We start from the raw sequence: 21,654 nt of genomic DNA on the forward strand, positions 1-21,654 counted from the left end.
AAATGTGGAACATGGTTTAGTCCTCCTAAACTTATATTGGTTTCTCTTAACTATATATAAAAAAAGTAAACAATATTGATAAAATGCTTGTTTTATTCTACAGATGACTTTCGCATACTCTGCTGTTGCTCCATTTAACATCTTAAAGCAAGGTTTTTACTTCTGATAATATGGTTCAATGACCCATCTTCCTTTTCAGTTGCATAGCTGACGTGATGGTATTGGAGACCTCAGGTTTTAGTTTCAAAACAAACATCAAGCTGGAGCCTTTTCTCGGCCACAACAACATGCTCCCAAATTATATTGACACACAGAATTCTACGACCACACATTGTGTCAAAGGCAGTGCCAACTCCTCATAGTGGTCCCCCACATTATTTACTTCCTATGCTTACTCAAACGTCAGAGTTTGACATCAGCAGCGTAGGATAAATTACAAACCAAAGAAAAGTGTGAACAGGATGTCTAATCTCCATTTACACTCAGAGGGCTGTGACAGTAACACAAAACTTGTTATCCTCTGCATGGGTGGAACTCTGTATTTACGCTGGCACATATCCATGCAAGGAGGAATTTTTTTTGTCATTAGATTGTAGGGAAAAGCCTCAAGAAGTCATGGATCAGATGCTCACTTCACCAAAAGAATGAAGCCAATTTTTAACATAATGTAAACAAAGAATAATACACAATTTTACAAAGAAATGTATTTTTTTGCTATAAAAACAACTACTTGGGTTCCTTTTTTTGGCACTTACCCATTTTTATCACCGAACACATAACTTCCATAGAGTCTTCTAGACTGACAGCCCCTGTAGATAAAGCCCCCCACAGGTGGTGCCCATCCGTTGGACTGCAGGTCATAGACAGAGGGTTCATTTTCTATAAAGGCACAGGAAGACACAGGCTTGATTTAAGGAGATCATCTCAAACTAGGAAATGCTTGATTATTTGCAATTTATAAGAATAAACTAGATTTGGCTGAAAGTCAGGACAAAATTGCTGGTCAGCAGGTGATTTGATCACATAAGGAGGCATTAGTGACAGAAACCAAGCATCAAGACTTTACATTTTATCCACCCCCAATCTTACTCTGATAAAAAATAAGTTCAAACTTAAAGATCCACCCACGTAATATTTTGAGCTATTTTTAAAAGGTCTTCCCAGTGGTCTTTTAATTATTATTATTATGCTGTTTTTAGCCTTATTAAAGAATCTATGAAGACAGTTTCTGCAGAGCGACAATAGTTCCTTGGAAATTTGCCTCCGAGTTGAGGTTGGGACCATTGGCTGCCTCCCCTTCCTTTCTGTGTTGAGGAGCGAAGCGGAGCAAGGAACTTGTGGCCCAAGTAAGCTCATTTTCCAACAGCATATTTTCTTCTGCTCTTGATTCACAACGATTGGAACAAAGAAATACTCAGAAATGCGATTTTAGACTTATTTTCTTTACATATATCCTTCATCATCAGAAAAATGCCAGATGAACATGTTAAAATCACCAAAAAACACAATTTTCATCAAATAAACCGTCACTGAGTGGTTTGTTCCCTCCCACTTTACATCTTTAACATAAAGTTTGCTTATAGTCAGTTGTTTTTCCAAATATGAATTTGCAAATCTGTTTAACTGTAGTAAAGACTCATATGTATTCAATACAGTTTGTGCCAAAATATTAGATTTGATGATTGTCCAAACACTCTAATAAAAGTAGTTTATTGTGTGATTAAACAAATGTTTTTGCTTTTTCCAAAAGATTTTTTAAGAATTAAAAAATAATTTAACATTTCAAATAAAGTTGTTACACAGTATCTTTTTGGGATTCCCATCATTTTAGAAGATTTGAATAAATGGATAGAATTTATCTTTTTAAATGTGTGCATGTGCTGAGTTTAATTTCTAGGAAGTTGGTTACATAACTCAAAAAGTATCAGGCTAAATAATTGAAGGTGAAATAAAAAACAAAGAGAAGGAATTCTGATTAACAAAAAACTACATGTATAATTTATAATTATATAATGTCTTTTCAAAAAGTTTTTTTTTGTTGGGGGGGTTGCCAAAACTTCATTTTTACAAACTTCAACACAAGAAAGATGTAATTTTCAAAATAAAAGATTGTGAAAGATTGTTTAAGAGGTTGACGGTTTTCCATTTCATGTAATGTCGTGAAATTAAACTCAAGCAAAGGTTGCGTTCAGTTACTGTTAACATGGGATCTATCAACACTGCAAAACAATGAACTTTTTCCAAATGCAAAAAAGGTAAATATTATGACCATTTCTTTAGGAAGTCTCATGGAAATAGTGACTCACCATAATCTTTCCCCTTAGTGATTTCCAATATTCTTCCCACCGATGTGTTTTTGCCACTGGCGTCTGTGCAGAGTATAACAAGACTTCCATTGTCTGACGGAAGTCGATCCACTGCACACCTAGAACCATATTATACCAGAAATTAATCCAATATAAATAATCAATGATGTCTTTATACTTTGACAATGCAAACTGTTTATTTTCTATGAGTGCATCTACCTCTGTAAGAAAACTTTTTTTTTATACAGAAAACTTCCATCTGCTGTCCCTTACCTGCCTGGATCGTGTAATCCATGTGCAAAAATTTCAGGCGGCTGATTTGTACTGTTAAAGTAGGGATTGTTCCTGGGTATGGAGTAGGCCGACGAGCAGGAATCTGTGTCCACGTCCACCCTCAACACAGAGCCTGTGAAGTCACTGCAGCCCATCACACAAACGCAAGAGAAGAATTGTAAAGGTAAAAGATAAGATGAAGTTCGAACTTGAGTATGGTTAAGGTATATACATAAAAAAACAATTCCATTCACTTTCAGGCTCACCTGAGTCCGTCCATTTCCTCCATATCATCCAGTGTAATCATGCCGTCTCCCAGAATGATGTGCAACAGCCCGTTGGGGCTGAACAAAAGTTGGCCGCCGAGGTGTTTTCTGTGCAACTCGGCAACTTCCATTAACACACGGACTGTCCTTGTGTCCACCTGGTTAGGGTTTTTCCTGTTAGAAGCGTTTAAAAGCCATATCACTGTCATGCACATTTACTGCACACCCATATGGCTGCCACACAAACAAACAAAAATAATATCAAGACATTTACAAAAATGCAAGAAGGACTTCAATTCATCCAATCTTGTAAAAAACTAGTTTTCCAAACCATTTTGGATTAAATCCCATCTATTACACAACTACACCTTTCATTACCCTGTGATTATCAGAGTTTTCTGAGAAACAATTAAAAGATGCCTTGAGGAACAAAATGCTGACATTGCACAGCAAAGAAAATCCAAAACTGGATGAGTTTACATTCTGTCTGCAGATTTAGTCTAATTTAATCTAATGTATGTTGTTGTAAAAACAAGACAGTGGGTGGAGATGTCAAACTATTGCACAATTGCGTACACAAAATATGAAATTTCGAGTTTTGGTAAGAGACAGGTGCCTAAAGACATAACTAAAAATTTTAAGAAATACAGGTCTTGATAAATCACAAAGTTTTTTTTTTTAACTGTCCTCTTTTAAATGGCACCATGACTACTAAGGAAAACTGTAATTAAGATATGCTCATTAAGCAAATTCAAATGCAACATTTGGCATATTCGTGAGAATATGCAGTTTCTATAAACCTCAAACATTGTGAAAGAAACTTGAAGTACCAACCAATGTGACCAAAAAAAAATACTGCCATCATCACGTAAGTGCAAAATCTTAACACCAGGCTTGACTTACATCCCAAATCTCCCTAAAACCATATTATTTTTCATCTTTTTGTCTTATTGCATATCAACAAAATTACTTGACATGCTCTTGTTTTTGTTGCCATGGTTTCTGGTACTAATAGACTACAACTCATTAGAATTTTATGAGACATAGGTTGTGTTCAAATCCCTTTCTTTATTCACTACTCAGTGCACTTAGTGCATTGATGCTCACTACATTGGCAAATATAGACAACAGTGCATTCCGATTTAATGATTCTTATGTTACAAAAAAGTGATATTGAAATGTATCTTTATAAACCATGCAAGTATTCATTATTAGAACACAAAGGATTCTTAAATAGTCTTTAAAAAATGTTCATAGTTTAATAAAAATGTGTTTCTATGAAATCAGTGACATCATATTTGGCGGGGGGAAAAAGGTGAGAATGGTGTCCGAATTACTTATAAAAATCCAAAGGCACTAAATAGTCCAGCACAATATAGTTTTTTTAGTAGTTGGATAGTAGGGAGGGAACTTGGATACAATTGATCGATACAAGCAATGGGAACTTCTAACAGTTTTTACAGTTTTGTTACAACATTAAATTAGTATAACACCTTGAGAACTACCCCAAAACCGTAAAAGGCCTGTGGTTTCAGTGTTCCTTCAGGCTGATGAGAGTAAACATTTAAAGGTAGATGTGGAACACACTTATCCCATTACCTTGAAACAGTGTATTCAACCACACGGAGAATGTGGTCATGGGGACCGATGGCCCAGCGCTCTTGGTTGGTGGTATAAGAGACGTAGAGTTTGCCATTTTTTTTGTAATTGGGGTGGAATGCCAGGCTGAGTAGGCCCCTTTCATCTCCACCCTGCAGTCATTTAAAAAGAAATACAAAAGAAAAAAACAAAGAAGGACCAGAAGTTAATTACGTCTTTCCTTGGCTTCTGCAAAGTAGAATGGTGGTGAAATCCATCCCCTGCTCATCTTCATGTGAAAACGAAACTCCTGCAAGCCCCATCCCTCCCCACCTCCATTTGCCCTCAGGTTGCCTAATCCACTTATATTTGTCCATCACACCCCCATTTTCACAGCCATACTATTATGTCAGTTCTCCTCTGCACACCTTTGCCTTCCTTCTTTAATATTCTATTACCAGCCTTTATAAAACATTTGACTGTTGGAAGAGATATACCCCCCCCCCCCAACAAACACAGGCACACACTCCCACACACACAGACACACTCCACCCCCCACCCCACTCAGACCAACAAGAAGGTCTGGGGCCCTGTGCCGCCCAGACCCTCCCGGTGGCCTCCATTGTGTGGTGATTTGTGTGTGTAATCTTTGGGGGATATTTGTGAATGCTGAGCTGAGTGGTTAAAAGAATTTATTAGCTCACTCACAGTTCATAGAGAGCACAAAAGTGCAGGGTGCTTCAGTCTGTGCTTTTTGCTCCCAGTCCCCTTACCCTTTCCTGATTCACACAGAATCTATGTAAAATTCGAGCCTTGGATGTAAAGGGGAAAGAATGATGGAGTCGAATTAAGAGGAGAGGGGAAAAAAAAACTAAAAAAAATAAAAACTAAACAAGAAATAAGCTGCCAACTCCCACTGTCTTGGCAACATGTTTAGAAAACATCTAAATTGCTTGTGTAATATGTAAACCTTTGTCTCACCCTGGAGGCAGCAGCATCAGTTGTCACCACCCTGGTGGTCTACCCATCACAGTTAGCTATAATCATAAGCTATAGCATTTCATTCCCCAGGCAAACACAGCCAGGTCTGTCCTTTTAATGTTGCATTCTCTTCTACAAAAAGGACGAATGACCAGAATCAAACCTACAGCCGTTTACGTGAGCATCGCCGTCCATACAGCTTTCAGAAGATATTTATTTTTTGGTAAAGAGAAAGCCTTCTGCCAAACCTAACTTTTATTCAGCGAAAGGTGGTGTAGCAGTTTAATCATTTAGGCGTCAAAAAGGTAAATAAGAAAAAATGTGCTTTATTTCTTGGTGACACTTGGAGTGAAACTTACTTCACATGAGGTCTAATTACAACAGTCAAACCAGGGGTGTCATCATTAAACACGTTTTCTTTTTGGCAATGTAGTTGGATTCAAGACAGCCGTAATTTTTCCAGGCAGCAGGATCAGACCAAATTTCCCACGATGCATTTATCTGTGTATTTTTTCCATAATACATGACACAGCATTCTTTTATTTCCTTCAATTCTGAACTCAGGAGTTAAACTTTAGGCCCAGTCCAACTCTTGGCATCGCTCCACGGAAAGCGGAGAATATAACGGATGAGGTGTGGTTATTATCTGATGATCCATTACATGGAACAGTGATCTTGTCTGAACGACAGTGAAACATGGATGCAAAAAGCCTCCTAAGTGGGCAGATAACAAGCTGTTTCATGGAGGATTCTCTACCTTCACGTCAAAGCAAAACCTCATGATTCCAGCTAACAGATCATTCAAATCTTTGAAGCAGGAGAAATCTTTATCTGATTGGAAAAAAAAGTAGCTTAATAACATGTGCATTTTCACAGCAGTTAACAAGTATGGCTGTGGCTTAATGAAAGCATTCTGTCAGTAAAGCTTTATATCGCTGATTGATTGCTTTTATCAAAGATTAAAGTTTGTTTCTATAATCCGCTACGTTTTTAGGAACTGCTGAAATAAGTATTTTATGAGTTAAGCACAAGCATTTATAAATAAAAACTATAATTTCCTTAAGTATAAAACTTAACTAAATTTGAGAGTAAAAACAATCAGCCAAAAATGTGGAAAGGTTTACAATTTGTAGAAAAGGGGAAAAATCCAAGCGGCACAACATGCCTCGAATTGCACTTGATGTTTGTAAAAATCTGTATTTTTGAACGAAAGAATGCTTTAGAAATGACAACAGCCATTGACTATTGTTGTATGCAGCCATATTATCACCTGTGATTAATACTAAAACAATTGTTTTAAAATGTGCTGATGTGACAGCCATATTAACTCGGTTTTGCAAAGCGGTGTGCTACATATGCAAATTTAAACCTTAATCTCAAATGGTACTGAAACAAAAACATTGCTTGTAATGTTGGAGAAAAAAAGTCCATCTCTAGAAAAAATAATAAACCACCATGGGGAATAACAGAAGAGTGCAGTTTGGCATATTCTACAAATAAAAGATTTGAGCAGTGCATTTTAAAGGTTTGTTTTGCAGCAAGAACATAAAATAAAAATAAAACTTTTATACTTTGATGACCAGTAAGGCAAAATTTTGCAAAAATATGATCTATTTTACTATCTGTAAGCAAGGTATCTTTGTTGTTCTGACACTAAAACCTATGTTAATCATGTTCTACAATGTAGGAAATAAGAAACTTTGCAGGTTGGCAGAGGTGTACTTTCATTTTAATAAATGTAAATTAATACATTGATTTTAGCTGTCAACAAGACATCTAATCTACCACTTCTGTTTAAATAAGCATCTACGTGACTGGAGGGGATACAGACCGTCTCTAGTTTTGGATAATCTAAAACCTATTTTATAGTATAAGAAGCTATTTGAGGAAAACGTAATATTAGAAACAGGAATTCTTAAATTGATACATCCTGGTATGTTAAAGACTACTTTGCACACAAGACTTAGAACCATCATCGGTAGGGCATGTTTGATTTGGAATGTGAATGATGACCGGAGAGTCATGAGTGAATTTCAAGAGAACACCCACAACGCAGGTAACGTCAAAACACAGCACCAGTTCTGTGGTCTAATTGACACAGAAGGGATCCCAGACAGGAGGGGCATAGAGGAGCACAAGGAAACACAGAACATTACAATCAAAGCATGTGCGTGGAGCTAATGATAAACTCATTATCTGCCTTATCTTCTGGCTGCCTGGGTTCCTCTGTCTGTATAAAGGCAGCTCCATCCTGTTGATGCTCCCAGTAAACACCTTAGCCCTCCCCAGTTCTGTCAACCCCCAAGTGTTTGTGGGCCTGTTCTAGCAGCCAACATCACAGAATAGGACTCCTGGGACCTGCATGGGATTGAGCCACAGCTAATTGTCATAACAGTCATTCTATCCACAACCAGTTTGGACTAAATTATGATAAGAGAACTGAGAAGAGCAGGAAGTGTATCCCACAGAGTGTAGTTGCCAATTCAAAAGCTGTGGTCTGTTTGACTCTTTGTAAGCAAAGGGGTTTGTCAGCAGAGAGGCAAGGGGCATGTAAGCTAGATAAACTTCCTGTCTAGGAGTGTGCCCCCCAAACCTCCCAGCTATCTCATACCCTTATGGAATCTAAACAATTTCAGAACATTTTTTACACTCGGCATCCAAGATCATGTTGCTGTTAAGAATGGTAAATAAATAGTCTCACCACTAGAATGAAATTAACTTTGCAACCAACATTTCAAGATAATTTTTGACATATTTGGACCAAAACACTAAATGTATCTTTTAGAAGACATCCACGGTACTCAAAGATAGAAAGTGTTTTCACAAAATGATGCGAAATATTGATAAGATGAATGAAAAAAAAAGGCTTCTGTCACTGAACTTGGACTTGTTATGCTCACTTTCTTAATAACCAACAGAGTATTGCAACAATGGTGGAAAATCCTTCCATGGATACAGACAGCATTTGTTTAACGTCTGGGCTCTTTAAAGCATGCATTACCAAATACACCTGACCGTAATAAACCAGCCAGAGAGACTAAACAGTGACAGACCTCTATTAAAAAAATACTTAAGGCAAGGTTTCAATTAAAAAGACTATTAACCCTGTTGGGTGTACTGCTTTGTGGGCTGTATGAAAGTTACAATCATTTTATCTGTTTCAGACCTTCTCAGTGCGATACCAGGCAGTTTAGGTAAACCATTAAAAAAAGGTTGTAGGGAAAATTAGCAGAACAATTTGCACAAAGTTAACACACAGGTAATGTATGTTGAAACCCATTTGATTAATTAAAGATTGTTTGGTTTGGGAATAAAACTGGATACCCTTAATAAACAAGTTCCACTTAACAGGCATTTATCTTGGCTTTGGTCTTTTTATAGTAAGGACTTGCATTTGCACATTTGTGTTTCTGTGGGACAAGTTTTATAACATTACTTGTTTACCTATGTGCTCAAATGACGTTGATGTTAACATTTTACTTTTATAAAACCTAAACATTAGAAAGCCAACAAAATCCTACCTTAAGGCCGTTCTGCACCAGCTTGTGGATGTCTAAGAAAGGTTCCTTGATTAGCTCGAGGTTATGGGTGAGTATCCTGACAATTCCCTCCCTCTCCAGGACAAAGAGCCGTTGAGAGCCATCGCCACAGTGAACCACAGCTACTGGCTGCTTTAGACCACTCAACACCTCCTGAGCACAGTAGCAGTTGTGTTTGTGTCTCCTGGGAAACAAGGAAGGTAAAAAGGTCAGTGAAGGATGCCGACACTACAGTTATGAGAAACAAGGGATGTGTACATCCTGTAGACCTAAATGAAGTACAACAGAATATAGGCTTACCATTAACTATTCATGGCATAAAGGAAATTGTCTTAGTAAAAACATAACTATACCCCCTTTAACTGTACAGATTTGTTTGCTGCAAAACTATGAACACCTTTTTCACTAATCCCCCTTTCCTTATTTTTTCTATTCTGTACATTTTATTTTAGAAAAGAACCACACTTAAAAAAAATGTTCATTAGCAAGAGGGAGTCTCTGGGAGTTGGTGTGTGGTATTTATGTTATTGGCAAGAAAAAACACAAGACACAATACCAATGCTGATGCCACTAGAGTGCTAAATTTATTGTTTGGATATAGAAGATTGGCATAAGAAGGTTGATTGTTATATTTAACCCCTCTTCAGTTGTGTAGTGGTACAATTTAGTATTAGTATTATTTAGTATTAAAGTATTACATTCAAAGCATCAAAATGTCAACCAATAAATATCTTTCTTTTTTAAAGATCATTGTTTTTAATCCAAACAATCCACTGCCATCCTTGCTAAAACCTTTAGAGGAGGAGTTCAATCATTAACTGGCCCAACCTTTTTATAAGATCTGGTACAACAGGAGTTTTGTCCATTCATACCATCTATCTCTATTGTCAACATTAAAAAAGCAACAGCCCTTTTGGCTTCCCAATTATTATTACATGGTCATCCATGTAGGGCCAGATATAAAACATTTTAAACATGATAATGTGACTACCTACCACTTAAAACCACATCAAACTGTCAAACATAACCTACAGTCACATGTCATGAATTCTTTGTCTTTTTTCTGTTTTTCAATGTTTCTGTTCTTAATCATTCTATACAGCCACTTCTGCTCTTTGGACTCGTCAACCTAAAAAATCTAGGGACGACTAAACGGCCTGGGATTCAGGTGCATGTGCCCCATTGCTGTCTTGCCTCAGGAAAATCAAAAATAAAAGGTAACCCCAGAGGACAGAAAGCAAAACCCTTGTTGACGTGGGGAGCTTTTTTTCCCCACCAAACCTGAGTAAAAACAATTTTAATAAGACCTGACATGACCTGGAGAGTTAAATACCATTTCTGAGGAGTTTGCCAAAAAGGAGCAGTAAAACACCATGGAACCATATAACACCATATAACATAAAAGTCACATGTTTACATGTCAAAGCTTAAGTCGTAGAATTGATGAAACATAAGAAATCTACCGTACTTTATTTAAAAAGTAAAATAATTACTATTGTAGCATGCTTGTGTTCCATGGGGCAGCTAGGCAGCAACAAACCTGTTTAGTCCATCTATTTTTTCATCTTCCAAGTAGTTTGAATCTTGCCCGAGAAGTTGCCTCCGTTGAAAATCTGGAAAGCATAAGCCGGCACCTCGCCTCCCATAGTACTGGCAGAATTCGTCCACATCGGCTTGGAACAGTTCTATCAAACACAAAAGATACAAACATAAACGCCAAATCGCAGCTTTGGGTGTTTCTTGATCACTTGATTTGAACAAAAAACAACAAGAAAATGCAGTGTGGTCAATGTGGCATTTCTGAATAAACAAACATTTCTTTTAGAATGAGCTATATTGATTTACATCAAAAAAAAAAAAACCTCCAAAACTCTGACAGAAGGAGATTTGCATTAGCAGAGAGATTATTCACAGCTGTGGTTTTTCACAACAATATAGTTTAAAAATGAAAAAAAGGAAAGGGAAAAGTGGGGTCTCACAGGCACTCAGTGACCTTAGAACAATCTTGACAATATTGTTTCCTCTACTCTATACCCCAGAGGACAGAGGAGAGAAAATACACTGGTGGTAAAAACACAAACAGGGTCTCCCAGTCCCTTCTTTCATCTCCTTCTGCTGCCACACACTGCACGGGGCTGACCACATTAAATACTGGAGGTGATAGGATATCCCCTCAAACATCTAAACACATCATGAAGATCAAACATGTGTAGAAACACTTGGACAGGTCTGGTCATACCACCCACATGCTTTGTGTCTGCAGTTATCTTTAACATGTCGGTTGGGGACCTTGAGTTCAGGATAAGGGAATGAGTGAAGGGAAGATATATGAGAAGAATGGAAAAGGTGGGAGGCCCATGAGCCAAAGTCGGGGAGGTAAATATCTATATGGGAGAACAGTAGTCAAGTATGTCACCAAATCAAGTATGTCGCCTTCAATGTAAAACCTATGGTCAGTACTTTTAAACTATCAAACACATGTATTTTTGCAAGTTCTGTTTGACGTGATCATGTAAAACGAATCTACACTAAATGTATATCTGAAATATAGACCAGGGCTGCCCAAGCCTGGTCCTTAAGATCTTATCAGCCTGTCTGATTTCTAGCTTTACTTGCAGCTGATTACCTAGATCAGATATTTTCAGTCAATCAAAATGTAGACACCTGAGTCACCAAAAAACCTGTAGAGAGAATTGTGAAATTGGTAAGCGGTAGAACTTGAAGTTGTAAAGAACAAATCCTTCTTTTACCTCTTCCTCTAAAACAAGCCCCAAGCATCTAAAGATAATGTAAAATGTAGTCAAACTGAACAGTATGTTGCCATTACGGTAAATAGTTGAACTTTCTTTAAGATGTTACTAAAAGGAAAAACATGAGTGGAAGGTAGCATGTCAAAGAAAAAAACAGACAGCAGACAAAAAGAGGGTGAAGAAAGAGGAAGAGAAACAGAGAAATAAAACTCTGTCCATATCCCTGGCTCCCCATGCTAAAGTTATACTTCCATCTGGTTATCTTCCAAAGCAACCTGGGTGGCCCACCCAAAGTACTTGACATCTTGATGCACTTCAGCAGTTTTACATACACACAACCTTTGTAGAAAAATAAATGTGTCATTCGTCACCACATATGCTGATCTGTGGTGGGCTGAGAGGGGTAAGCAAGACAGAGCATAGCAGCGAACACAGGGAAAATAGGATTCTTTTCTGGATTCCTCTCTTGAGCTTTCTGGGTTTGACTCAGAGCCAATGTTTGTCAGCTTATAAACGTGCAATGTAATGTAATGTAACTTCAGACAGACCGTCTTCTTCTAGTCTCCTTCAAAATTCTACTAGGACTCAATCTTAACGTAAGAATCGACGTTATTTATGTGTTACATTCAGATGAGTATGGTATGTATGAGGCTGATATATGACTGACTTGTGGCATTTGGCATGTAAGTGGATTTAAAAGTCTTTAAAAGTGTTCTGTACTTGCAGATCTCAGCAAATCGAATCAATTTGAGACAGAGATTGGAACATGAGCTTGCTTGAAAAGATATTGCTATCAAAAAAAAAAAAAAAAAGGATCATATTTGGTATTGACTTTGAAAGCACAGCCACCAGTTTCTCTGTAACCCTTTAACATGAATGAGAAAATGCTTTGAGAGAAGTTCCTGTATTACAGCACTATAAGAACAGAAAAACTGATAACACCACCTGCCTTCTAGTATTAAACTACACAATGTTTTAATAATCAATACTTAACCCACAAAAGCAGCTACTTAGTGTCTTCACGGCATGTGTTGTTAGTGGCTAATTAAACTCATAAGGGAGGAGGATGTTTTTAATTGTGCATAGTAGACGTTCCTTCCCTGGTAGGCAACAAACTTGACTGTTAGGTGAGTAAAGGGTGTTGAAGTATTTCCTCCTGCACCCATTCAAAGAGATAAAGACATGGCATTATTTACATATACTTAAAAAAGAGCCCCGATAGATTGTACTAGGAGCCAGAGTGTTTGACAACAGTGGCTACAAGATGAAATAGTTATTTTGAAGAATACTTAATGCTGGTGACTTAATGCTGGTGCACATTTGTAAGGGGACAGCAAGCTTCCCTTTTAATATCTGTGCATCAACACTGCAAAAGATATTCTTTAACATTACATTCGTATTGTTCAAGGGCTTTTAATGATCAACAAGAGACACCATGTTTTCTAACTTGATTATGGTTTGCACATTTAAGATCTTATTTAATGAGGAAAAATGTAATACTTAGATTGACAATTTAAAATTTGCTTTCCTAGGGTTGCAGATATTTAGAAAAGAAAGTTTAATTTTTTAAACTAAAACTATTAAATCAAACTTTAGTTACAGTATAATGATTATGTGATACTTTAATGAGGATCGGAATCGCCTACTATCAGTGTAAAATAGCCTGAAAGTCCAACTGTCAAAATCAACTCGAAGGCGGCAAAGCATCTCAGTCCTATCTCGACCGAAGCTTAAACCCTGATTATAAAACACAAGAGATACAAAACAGGTTGCTTTAAGACAGTTCTTGCTTCTATTTCTAAAGATCTTGAAATTTGCCAATGAAATGTCATTTTGGCGAACTAAAAAAATAAAAAGAATTAAAAAGAAAATATCACCTGTTGTAAGTGACAGAAATGTTTAAATTTTGCTGTACACAATGTATCAGATTTGTCTACATTCTATTTGGCTGTCTACGCACCAAAACAAGGAATAAATGGAAAAAAAAAAGGATTTACAACATGAAGAGGAGATAATAGATAAGATAATAGTGGGTTTAATACATTTGCACAGACCAGAATACAGAGTTTTTCCATGAGTTTGAAACCCGGACAAGACTAGAGTGAATTTCCTTAATAAAATAAGATATGATGTAATTTTTAGTTTTTCATCACAGCCTTAACATTACTGGTGTATCACAGAAGCAAATGTAAATTATGTTTAATTATTCTGGATCTTTGTGTTTAATTATGTATAACCAGTTAATAACATGAGCAGTGGTTTCAGTTACAATTATGGTCTGTGTTATAAGTGTGTTTACCTGGTATGTGGCCCCTGCATGTGTAATAGAACTTGCGACAGAAATCCAGACAGAGTCGTGGCAGATCTGGCTCCCTGTGTGGCTGTCTATCTATGTCCAGGGAGTGGAACAACACCTGGGCGTTCGGGGAGCAGCGAGCACACTTGATCTCATCCAAGAGATGTGCACATTCCGTATTATTGGTGGAAAAAATCTGGAGAGAGCGCAAACACAGAAAACAACATGGTTTCAAACAGCAAAACCAAGTCAACATCATGATTAGAACTAGTAAAAGTTTATGGTAAATCTGAAGATGTATTTCAGAGTAGGAGATATAGAAAAACAGACTGTTGACTGAGCAGTTAAGTAAACCTTCGCCGTTAGGTCTCACCATTAAAAAAAACAGTTTAATTATTCAGCATTACCTCTTTAAAAACAACTGTGACTTATTTGGATAACATATTTAGACTTTTGTCTGCCTTTCCATGAAATTTGCAAAATGAATTGTTGCGATTACACGGTTGAAGTGATTAAATAACGGAAAACAGATGCCTCGCCAGATTTTTCCTTGTTACCTTCCCCAGATACCAAACAAAAGAGCTAGTGATCTTTTTCCTCAACCCCTGCTTCAGCTTGACTCAAGCAAATTCAGATATTCTGATAAACCCTCACTCTTATTTCCGTTGTTAAATCACATGTTAAAGGTTACTTTTAACTCCTTATGTGATTTTAAGATGTCACTTAGTTATTGCTGGTAGGGGTTGCCATTTGTATTTGTGATATAATCCCATCTGAAAGAGCTGTGGACATTAAGTAAATAAAGACAAATAGCAACTTCAAGTGTGTAACTTGGTAGGTGGGGGGGGGGGTAATTTGCAGGAGTACACAAAGAGTTAATCTAAAGGAAATTAGTATGATTATTTACATAACAAATTAGCTATAATAAAACACAATGTAATCTGTTTAAGGCCAAGAGCAGCGATGCTTGGACAAGCATGCAGGCTGGCTGGTAGTGTTTTGCTTTGTGTGGGGTCCATGTGTAAACACCAATTTAGAGATAGACATGCACATCATTCCCACTCTGGTATCAACAAATTAGCAGTCTGTCGAAGTCAATTAAACCAGGGGACCCAAGAGCTAACATATGGACACCTTGCATTGGGTTGCAGTACAAACGGCGACTGTGGAAAGGGTTTTACAAGGTCTATTGAGCTACGCTGAATCGACAGGTGGCGGAGCTGCTGAGAAAAACCTGATGTTCTAGCTGGGGGAAAGCTTACAGGAAATCAGAGAGGATTAAAAACATAAAAATCTTACAAAAGGAATAATCAACTCAAATCCAAATATAAGACTCGGCGACCTGAATAAATATCTTTAACTAGAATTTGATCAGAAATTCGATTTTCAGCAATGAAAGGGAGCCTTGTGCTGGGCATGACCTTGTATGTGAGCTATGTTCCTCCATCCTTTACTTTCATGCCATGTAGTAATGTGGGCATGCCTGCTCCCCTGCTCTAAATTGCACATTGATTCCGTGTGCCATGAACTGGCACAGGGTCTACAGAGAGTGGCATTTGTGTGCTCTCAGCCATGCTCTGTGTCCATATGTTACCGGGATAGACTCCAATATTGCCATCATCCTACCAGCACAAGAAGACCTTTGTATGTTTCTGTTTTGGTAAGTTTCACAGTAATGTTCCTCAAAATGCCAAAAGAACGCAGGGGTGAGACATGTAGGCTGATAAGGTTTACATGAAAATAGTTGTCTTCTGAATCCAGATGCTCAGCTTCATGCAAGAAAACAGCTGACAAAATTGCTTTATTATCAAAAGAGTTGTGGCAGCAACATTGAAACGTAAAAATCTTTACAGATTTACACCACTCGTGTCAGCAAATCTTTTAAAGCTGTTTAGCTTGCTGTTTCTTCCATACACGCTCCAGGTTTTATGCAGTCAATAAAACTGGCAGGAGACATGGTATATAATTTGTTGCTTTATTGCTTGTAACAAATGCTGTAAGAGGAGATATTGTCCATCAAAATATAACATTTTCCTAATCTAAGTGCAAAGATAGATATTCATACGGTCGGAAAATTGTAAACACAGTGGTCTTTTGATTATGAATATGCCATTCTATCCAAAATAAAAACACAAACAAACTGTGTTGTTTTCTAGGACATAACTTCTGCAGAGCAGCAAGAGTTCATTAGAAATTTACCTCCGAGTTGTGGGCGGGACTGTTGGTGCAGAGCAAGGTTGCTTTCTGATAACCTATTGTTTACACTCTCTCCCACTAGCTTACAGCCCCTCATAACCCCAACCTAACATTACAGGTACATCAAAAATGGTGAGCAATATCAGAGCTATCCAATATAGCCATACAGTTTTGATCCAGATGCCAGCTAAGACAAACAAAGTTGTACATGGACCTATTTGTCTGCAAGTAGAGCAGGGACCTTGTGGCCTTCAATGCTTTTTTTTGTCTGCTTCTGATTCACAGCGATTTAATAAAAGAAATACTTAAAACAATTATTTTAAGCGTAATTTTATTTATAGATGTTGTCCATCAAAAGAAAAATGCTCAACTTTCAGGGGAGTGGGTCTTTAAAGGTGATAGAAATCAACGAAAGAGGGATAGACAACTCTAAGCTTTATGGAAACCCTTTTCCTTAGGGATAGGGATGCAAGTTTTCTGGCACAGTGAGTCAGTGAAGAACACACACACACACACACACACACACAAAAAGCATCAACTTGGACAGGGCTGATGACTTGAGGGGGGGGGGGGGGGGGGTTCTCCAGCTTCTCCTATTAGCGAAACCAACAAACACAATAGTGTTGTTGTTATTCCTTTGCCATAATCAGAAAGGGCTCTGTGTGTGGGCAGTGTAGTGGGGAGGAGGAGAAGTCGAGTTCGTCCTATTCAGGACCCCCCCCCCCCCCCCTCTTCGTTCGTATTTGCATGACTTGAGCAAAAGAAATGATGCAATATGGCTTTTTGTCGCAACACAAAGTGAGATACCACCCAGCTACTGAAATATCTGAAGAGTGCTTTACATAACAAAGGACCAACGGAATTTATTTTAGAAAAGTTTGGTACTTACAGTGGCGTCTTTTCTGCATTTCCGGTGTTTACGACATACTACTCCCCTCTATATTTTGTTTTAAGTAAAGTAGTTAGGTACATGCTAACTCTGTGAATAGTGTAATAGGGTTCGCCCAACAATTTTAACCTTTTACGTTAAGTAACAATTTGTTTGTCGTATTGTCCCTCGGACGTAGCGTGGTTACATTTTGAAATAAATAAGGGTAAAACAAAATCCTACCTTAGGAGCAAAACGTTTCAATGGTTTCGTAACAGTATAGCAGCTTTCTCTCCTGGCATTTGTAGCCGACTGTTGCAGGACGTAACGTAAATCGGGTTATTGATTGCCATGGTAACGCAGAAGCGCATTGGACACGCCGCATTAGGGCTGCACTCGTATGTGATGCACCTGGTAACGAAACGCTGTTTCACCCAGGAAACTTCGACGTTCTTCTAATTTTAAATGTCAGGTAAACTAAACGAAGCACACAGGTCTTCACGTACAAAAGCGGGAACTCACGACATCAAATCCAGTCATAAATTAGCGGGGACGTAAACGCTAATGTCGCAAATTCGTAGAAATCGACCCAATTCAAAAACTGCTGGCAAAAATGTTCCCCCTAAAAATTCTGTACTTTCCCTTCACTTGCTCATTTCGACATATAGCTGACACAAGAAGACATTAATGTGAATTACACCATCTAAGATCATTTTCTGGGAGGAGAAAACAGCGTGGTAACTGAATTTCAACCTACCCTGGCATCCATACGGTGCAGAATCTGATAGGCAGCTCTCCTGGTGGGACAACAGGACACACGGGAATACAACATGTGGCAAAGTTCTCCGCTGTTGCTGCTGCTGCTGCCGCCGTCATGCAGTACTTTCCGCTCCCGTTTCTTCAGCCGCTTGGGCAAACTCCCGTCATAACATCTTCTACGCCTGGGGCTTATTATTTCTCCTTTCTCGCCGAACTTTGCGTCCCCACATTCCCAAACGTTTACAGCCACGACCAGGACGAGCACAAACTGCAAATGCTTCATAGTTTCAGCAAAGCATCAAATGTTTAAGAAAAAAATAGCAAAAAAAAAAAAAAAAGCTCACAAAATGTATTTTAGTGTTTATAAGCGGAATAAAAATGTGATAAAAAATATATATTTGTAATTGTTTACACGACTGCCCACACCTAATGTACTGAAGACTGATGCAAAAACATAAATTATCCTAATTCCCCCCCAAATGTTGATCAAATATTAAAAACACAAGAAATATTTTAAAAGAAACCAATATATCCTTAATTTAAAAAAAAAAAAGTCAAAAACAAAACAGCTTGATGTTCCTTTCAAATGTTATTCCCTTTGAGCAGTTTGTTCGTGCACGGGACTAAACAACTATGAAAATAAAAAGTTGCCTCTCACTAAAGTCCTCAGAGCGCTCACATGTTTTCCCGTGCTCTTTCCTCCTTCTTTTTAACCATCGCGCGAGAAGCGGGGCGAGCGCGATGACGTATTACCTCGCGGGAGCGCGCGTCGGGCTCCAGTCGCGTCCACGAAGAGGTAAACAGTTACCTGTCAATGCGGTGAAAGGACCCACACACACGCTAGAAATCCCGGTGTTGGAACAGTTTATAGAAAATAAAATAATATTATTGAATAAGTGTGTTCTATTATATTTCAGTTTGCATAGGTTTCCATTCTATATTTTTACGGCAGCTAAAAACAGGTGTGTTGTACTTTAGGCCAGCTTTGACAACAAAGTCGCAAGTCAAATTCAGTTCAATTCAACAAAAGGCTACTATTTGTATTATCAGAGAACTCTTCAGGCTTTTTTATTGTTTTAGGGTTTTTTTTTGTAATTTAATTGTTTTTGCAAAGAAAAAGAGACTACATTATATTTATTGAACCAATAAATGCTTTAACATAGTTACAGTAGACGGACGTACTCTAAACTTTACACAAAAGTCAATTAATTCTCACGTAATTTATCACTTGAGACATGCTATGTTTTTTGTGTTATTCTGCAACACATTATCACATGCTTTATGATAATGTGAAATCAGGCAGACGTCACCTGATCTTGGGGATCTGTAGATCTCACCCGATCCCTTTTCTCATCTTATCTACAGGAATCTGGAGGACGTGGAATCCAGGAATTGCTGATTTGATTGTAAGCAATTATGGAAATGACTGCGGGTAGTGAAACTGTGGCTGGATTCTGCCAGATCTGACCCTGCCACCCTCACATTCTTTGCATTGCACAGCTGGAGGCGTTTCAGGATCACATATAGCTTGGCTGCATAGGATTTTGTAAACCGAACTGAGGTGGAATAGGAAGGGAAACAATCTGACACCATCACCACTATGCCCACAAACAGAGCCCCCATGTACAGAAAAGAACATAACTGCATTGTTGAAGAGTGGTATCATATGGGATGCAGCTGTGGAGTACAGATTGGAATACATCTGCGAGGAAGGACTGACAAACAAATTCAGTTTATAAATGAAGACATTTGCTTAAAGCACTCTAAACTAGAAAACCTGTCTTTATATTTTAACCCGTTTTAAAGAGGATATGAAGATGATTATCAATAAGTACTCTTTTGTTTTCATTTATGATATTACCTGTTTCAATCTTATTTCTGGGTAATTCCCCATGCTCTCTCCTGTGCAAGGATGTCCCAAAGGATGGTGGTTTGTTTCCAGTAACCACATAGCCATCAACAGTATTTTTCTGTAGCTCCATGAGCCCTCAGTGCTACACCCATTATTTCCTCAACTGAGCAGATGTTGAAAGTACACTCTACCTCAAGTTGTCTTTGATGGTCAAAGCTAAAGTGCGGGTTCAGCAGGGCTTGTCAGCTGAGCTGCAAGACTAAAGAGTATAATCCAAATTTGAAAGTAAGACAATGTCATGGTGAGAAAGCTATTATCGGATATTTTTTTTATAATTTGGAAAGGTTGCTATTTGGGGATACAAGCTTCCCCCTCCTCTCTCTCTTTTTCTTCTATATCACCCCTCCTTTTATTATATATATATATATGTGTGTGTGTGTGTGTGTGTGTGTGTCCAACACACGAGTTCAGTTCCATTTGTCTGCTCAGTTGTTGGACAGGACTAGTTCCAGAAAAAAATGTTGTTGTTTATGTTAAAGTCACAAAACATGAAATATTTTTCTAAATAATCTAAGAAAATTCTAAATGGAATGCTTCCAAAAGTAACGAAGCAGATCTTTAATTTGAATGACAAATGAATTGTAAAAATAAACAACTTTGCAAATGTGCAAAAAGTTTTTTTTCCTTCAAGAAAATTGAGTGAAAAATACTGTTATGTATTTGTTTACATTATTAATGTGCAAATTACTTGAAAATGTTACTGGCTTTATCAGTAAAAGAAATTCATTGATATCAGCCAATTGCTAACAGCATTTACTGTACTTTACTTTGATGGCAGGTATCCTTCACTTAGCTGCACACGGCAGCATTGTATCAACACTCGCACTTTTTTTTTTTAAACCATGCTTTGGCAGGTGTTTGTCGTAATGCCTCTGAAAGTGTTCACAAAAGTCATTAATAGTCTCCCCCTCATCTATTTCTTCAGACTTCAGGGAAAAGCAAGCAAGACACCAAAAGATCAAATTCAGTAGCTAGTTCCAGCTGTGTGAGAATGGCTGATTTCCACTTGAGCAGATCTAAACACATGAGGACATTTTAAGTGTAGTGACTTATGCAGCGTCATCCACAGTGAGGCAGTGACTGAGCCTGGGCTGTCTGCCCAGCATCAACAGCTTTTAAATCATGTCCTTCAGCCACCAGACCACACTACCTCACCTACGGCTTCCTTTACTTTCCTCACTCTGCACCACCCAGGAGTGTCCTTAGGCCTTGTTTGGCTTACGTATACACATGACACGAGAAAGTAAAGCCACCCAGGGCTTCTTAGTGCAGTTGCATAGCACACACCAAGTTGCACAAAGAGGAGTGAGGAGTATAATGGTTCATTTTAACAGTGATACGATACATATCATAACTTGTGGTTGCGGCTGCGATTCATAGTCGATTTTAGTTCATTTTGAACGATCCGATTCACTGACCTAAAACCGATCCGGGACATCTTTAGCCAAAATACAACCAATGTGACTCAGACAGTTTTCCAGATTCCTTGTATTTCTTGCAAGATAATCAAGTGTAAATTAAATATGTGAACAAACACACAAGTAAACAAGAATTCATATTAAATCCATTCACATTTTAATTTCATAAAGTTCAGCCCACTGTTGATTTTCCACATGAAAATAATACAAGCGGAACATTATTAGAACATTCTAGCACACTGCATGGTCACATGTCTTAAATTCAAAGGGTTTCCACACGTTGGCCTGGAATGATCAGTTTTTGCTGCAATCACGTGTATGTTGTCTGCTGTGATGCACTTTTCATTTTTACGTTATAGTAAAATGAACCTACCATACCTCAATGCAAATGGTATTTTCCAAGATCAATTATAGATCAATTTATTTCATTTTGAAACCATTTTTAATGGTATAGGTTGATTGGATTTAATTTGATTAACAGCTTCAGACAGATTGATCTGATTGGATAAATA

At 37.8% G+C, this 21,654-nt stretch overlaps 2 protein-coding genes across 2 annotated transcripts in view; one reads left to right on the plus strand and one right to left on the minus strand.

The window, feature by feature from the left end:
* LOC144990443 (hedgehog-interacting protein-like) overlaps window positions 1-18,615 on the minus strand; it is a 35,294-nt gene extending 16,679 nt beyond the window's left edge. Inside the window, exons 1-9 of the mRNA XM_078943714.1 lie at window positions 17,811-18,615; window positions 13,993-14,185; window positions 10,484-10,628; window positions 8,926-9,127; window positions 4,445-4,596; window positions 2,846-3,019; window positions 2,580-2,723; window positions 2,307-2,425; window positions 756-879 (exon numbers count right to left, since the gene is read on the minus strand). Of these exons, the coding sequence (XP_078799840.1) occupies window positions 756-879; window positions 2,307-2,425; window positions 2,580-2,723; window positions 2,846-3,019; window positions 4,445-4,596; window positions 8,926-9,127; window positions 10,484-10,628; window positions 13,993-14,185; window positions 17,811-18,095 (1,538 nt within the window). The 5' untranslated portion in view covers window positions 18,096-18,615. The remainder of the gene's footprint in view (window positions 1-755; window positions 880-2,306; window positions 2,426-2,579; window positions 2,724-2,845; window positions 3,020-4,444; window positions 4,597-8,925; window positions 9,128-10,483; window positions 10,629-13,992; window positions 14,186-17,810) is intronic.
* LOC101166773 (uncharacterized) overlaps window positions 17,435-21,654 on the plus strand; it is a 71,257-nt gene continuing 67,037 nt past the window's right edge. The window contains exons 1-2 of the mRNA XM_078943715.1: window positions 17,435-17,525; window positions 19,178-19,218. Coding sequence (XP_078799841.1) covers window positions 17,519-17,525; window positions 19,178-19,218 — 48 coding nt within the window. The 5' untranslated portion in view covers window positions 17,435-17,518. The remainder of the gene's footprint in view (window positions 17,526-19,177; window positions 19,219-21,654) is intronic.

Source organism: Oryzias latipes, assembly GCF_053564925.1.
Source record: "Oryzias latipes strain Hd-rR chromosome 1 unlocalized genomic scaffold, Olatipes_Hd-rR_3.1 chr1_Y".
Taxonomy (NCBI): Eukaryota; Metazoa; Chordata; class Actinopteri; order Beloniformes; family Adrianichthyidae; genus Oryzias; species Oryzias latipes.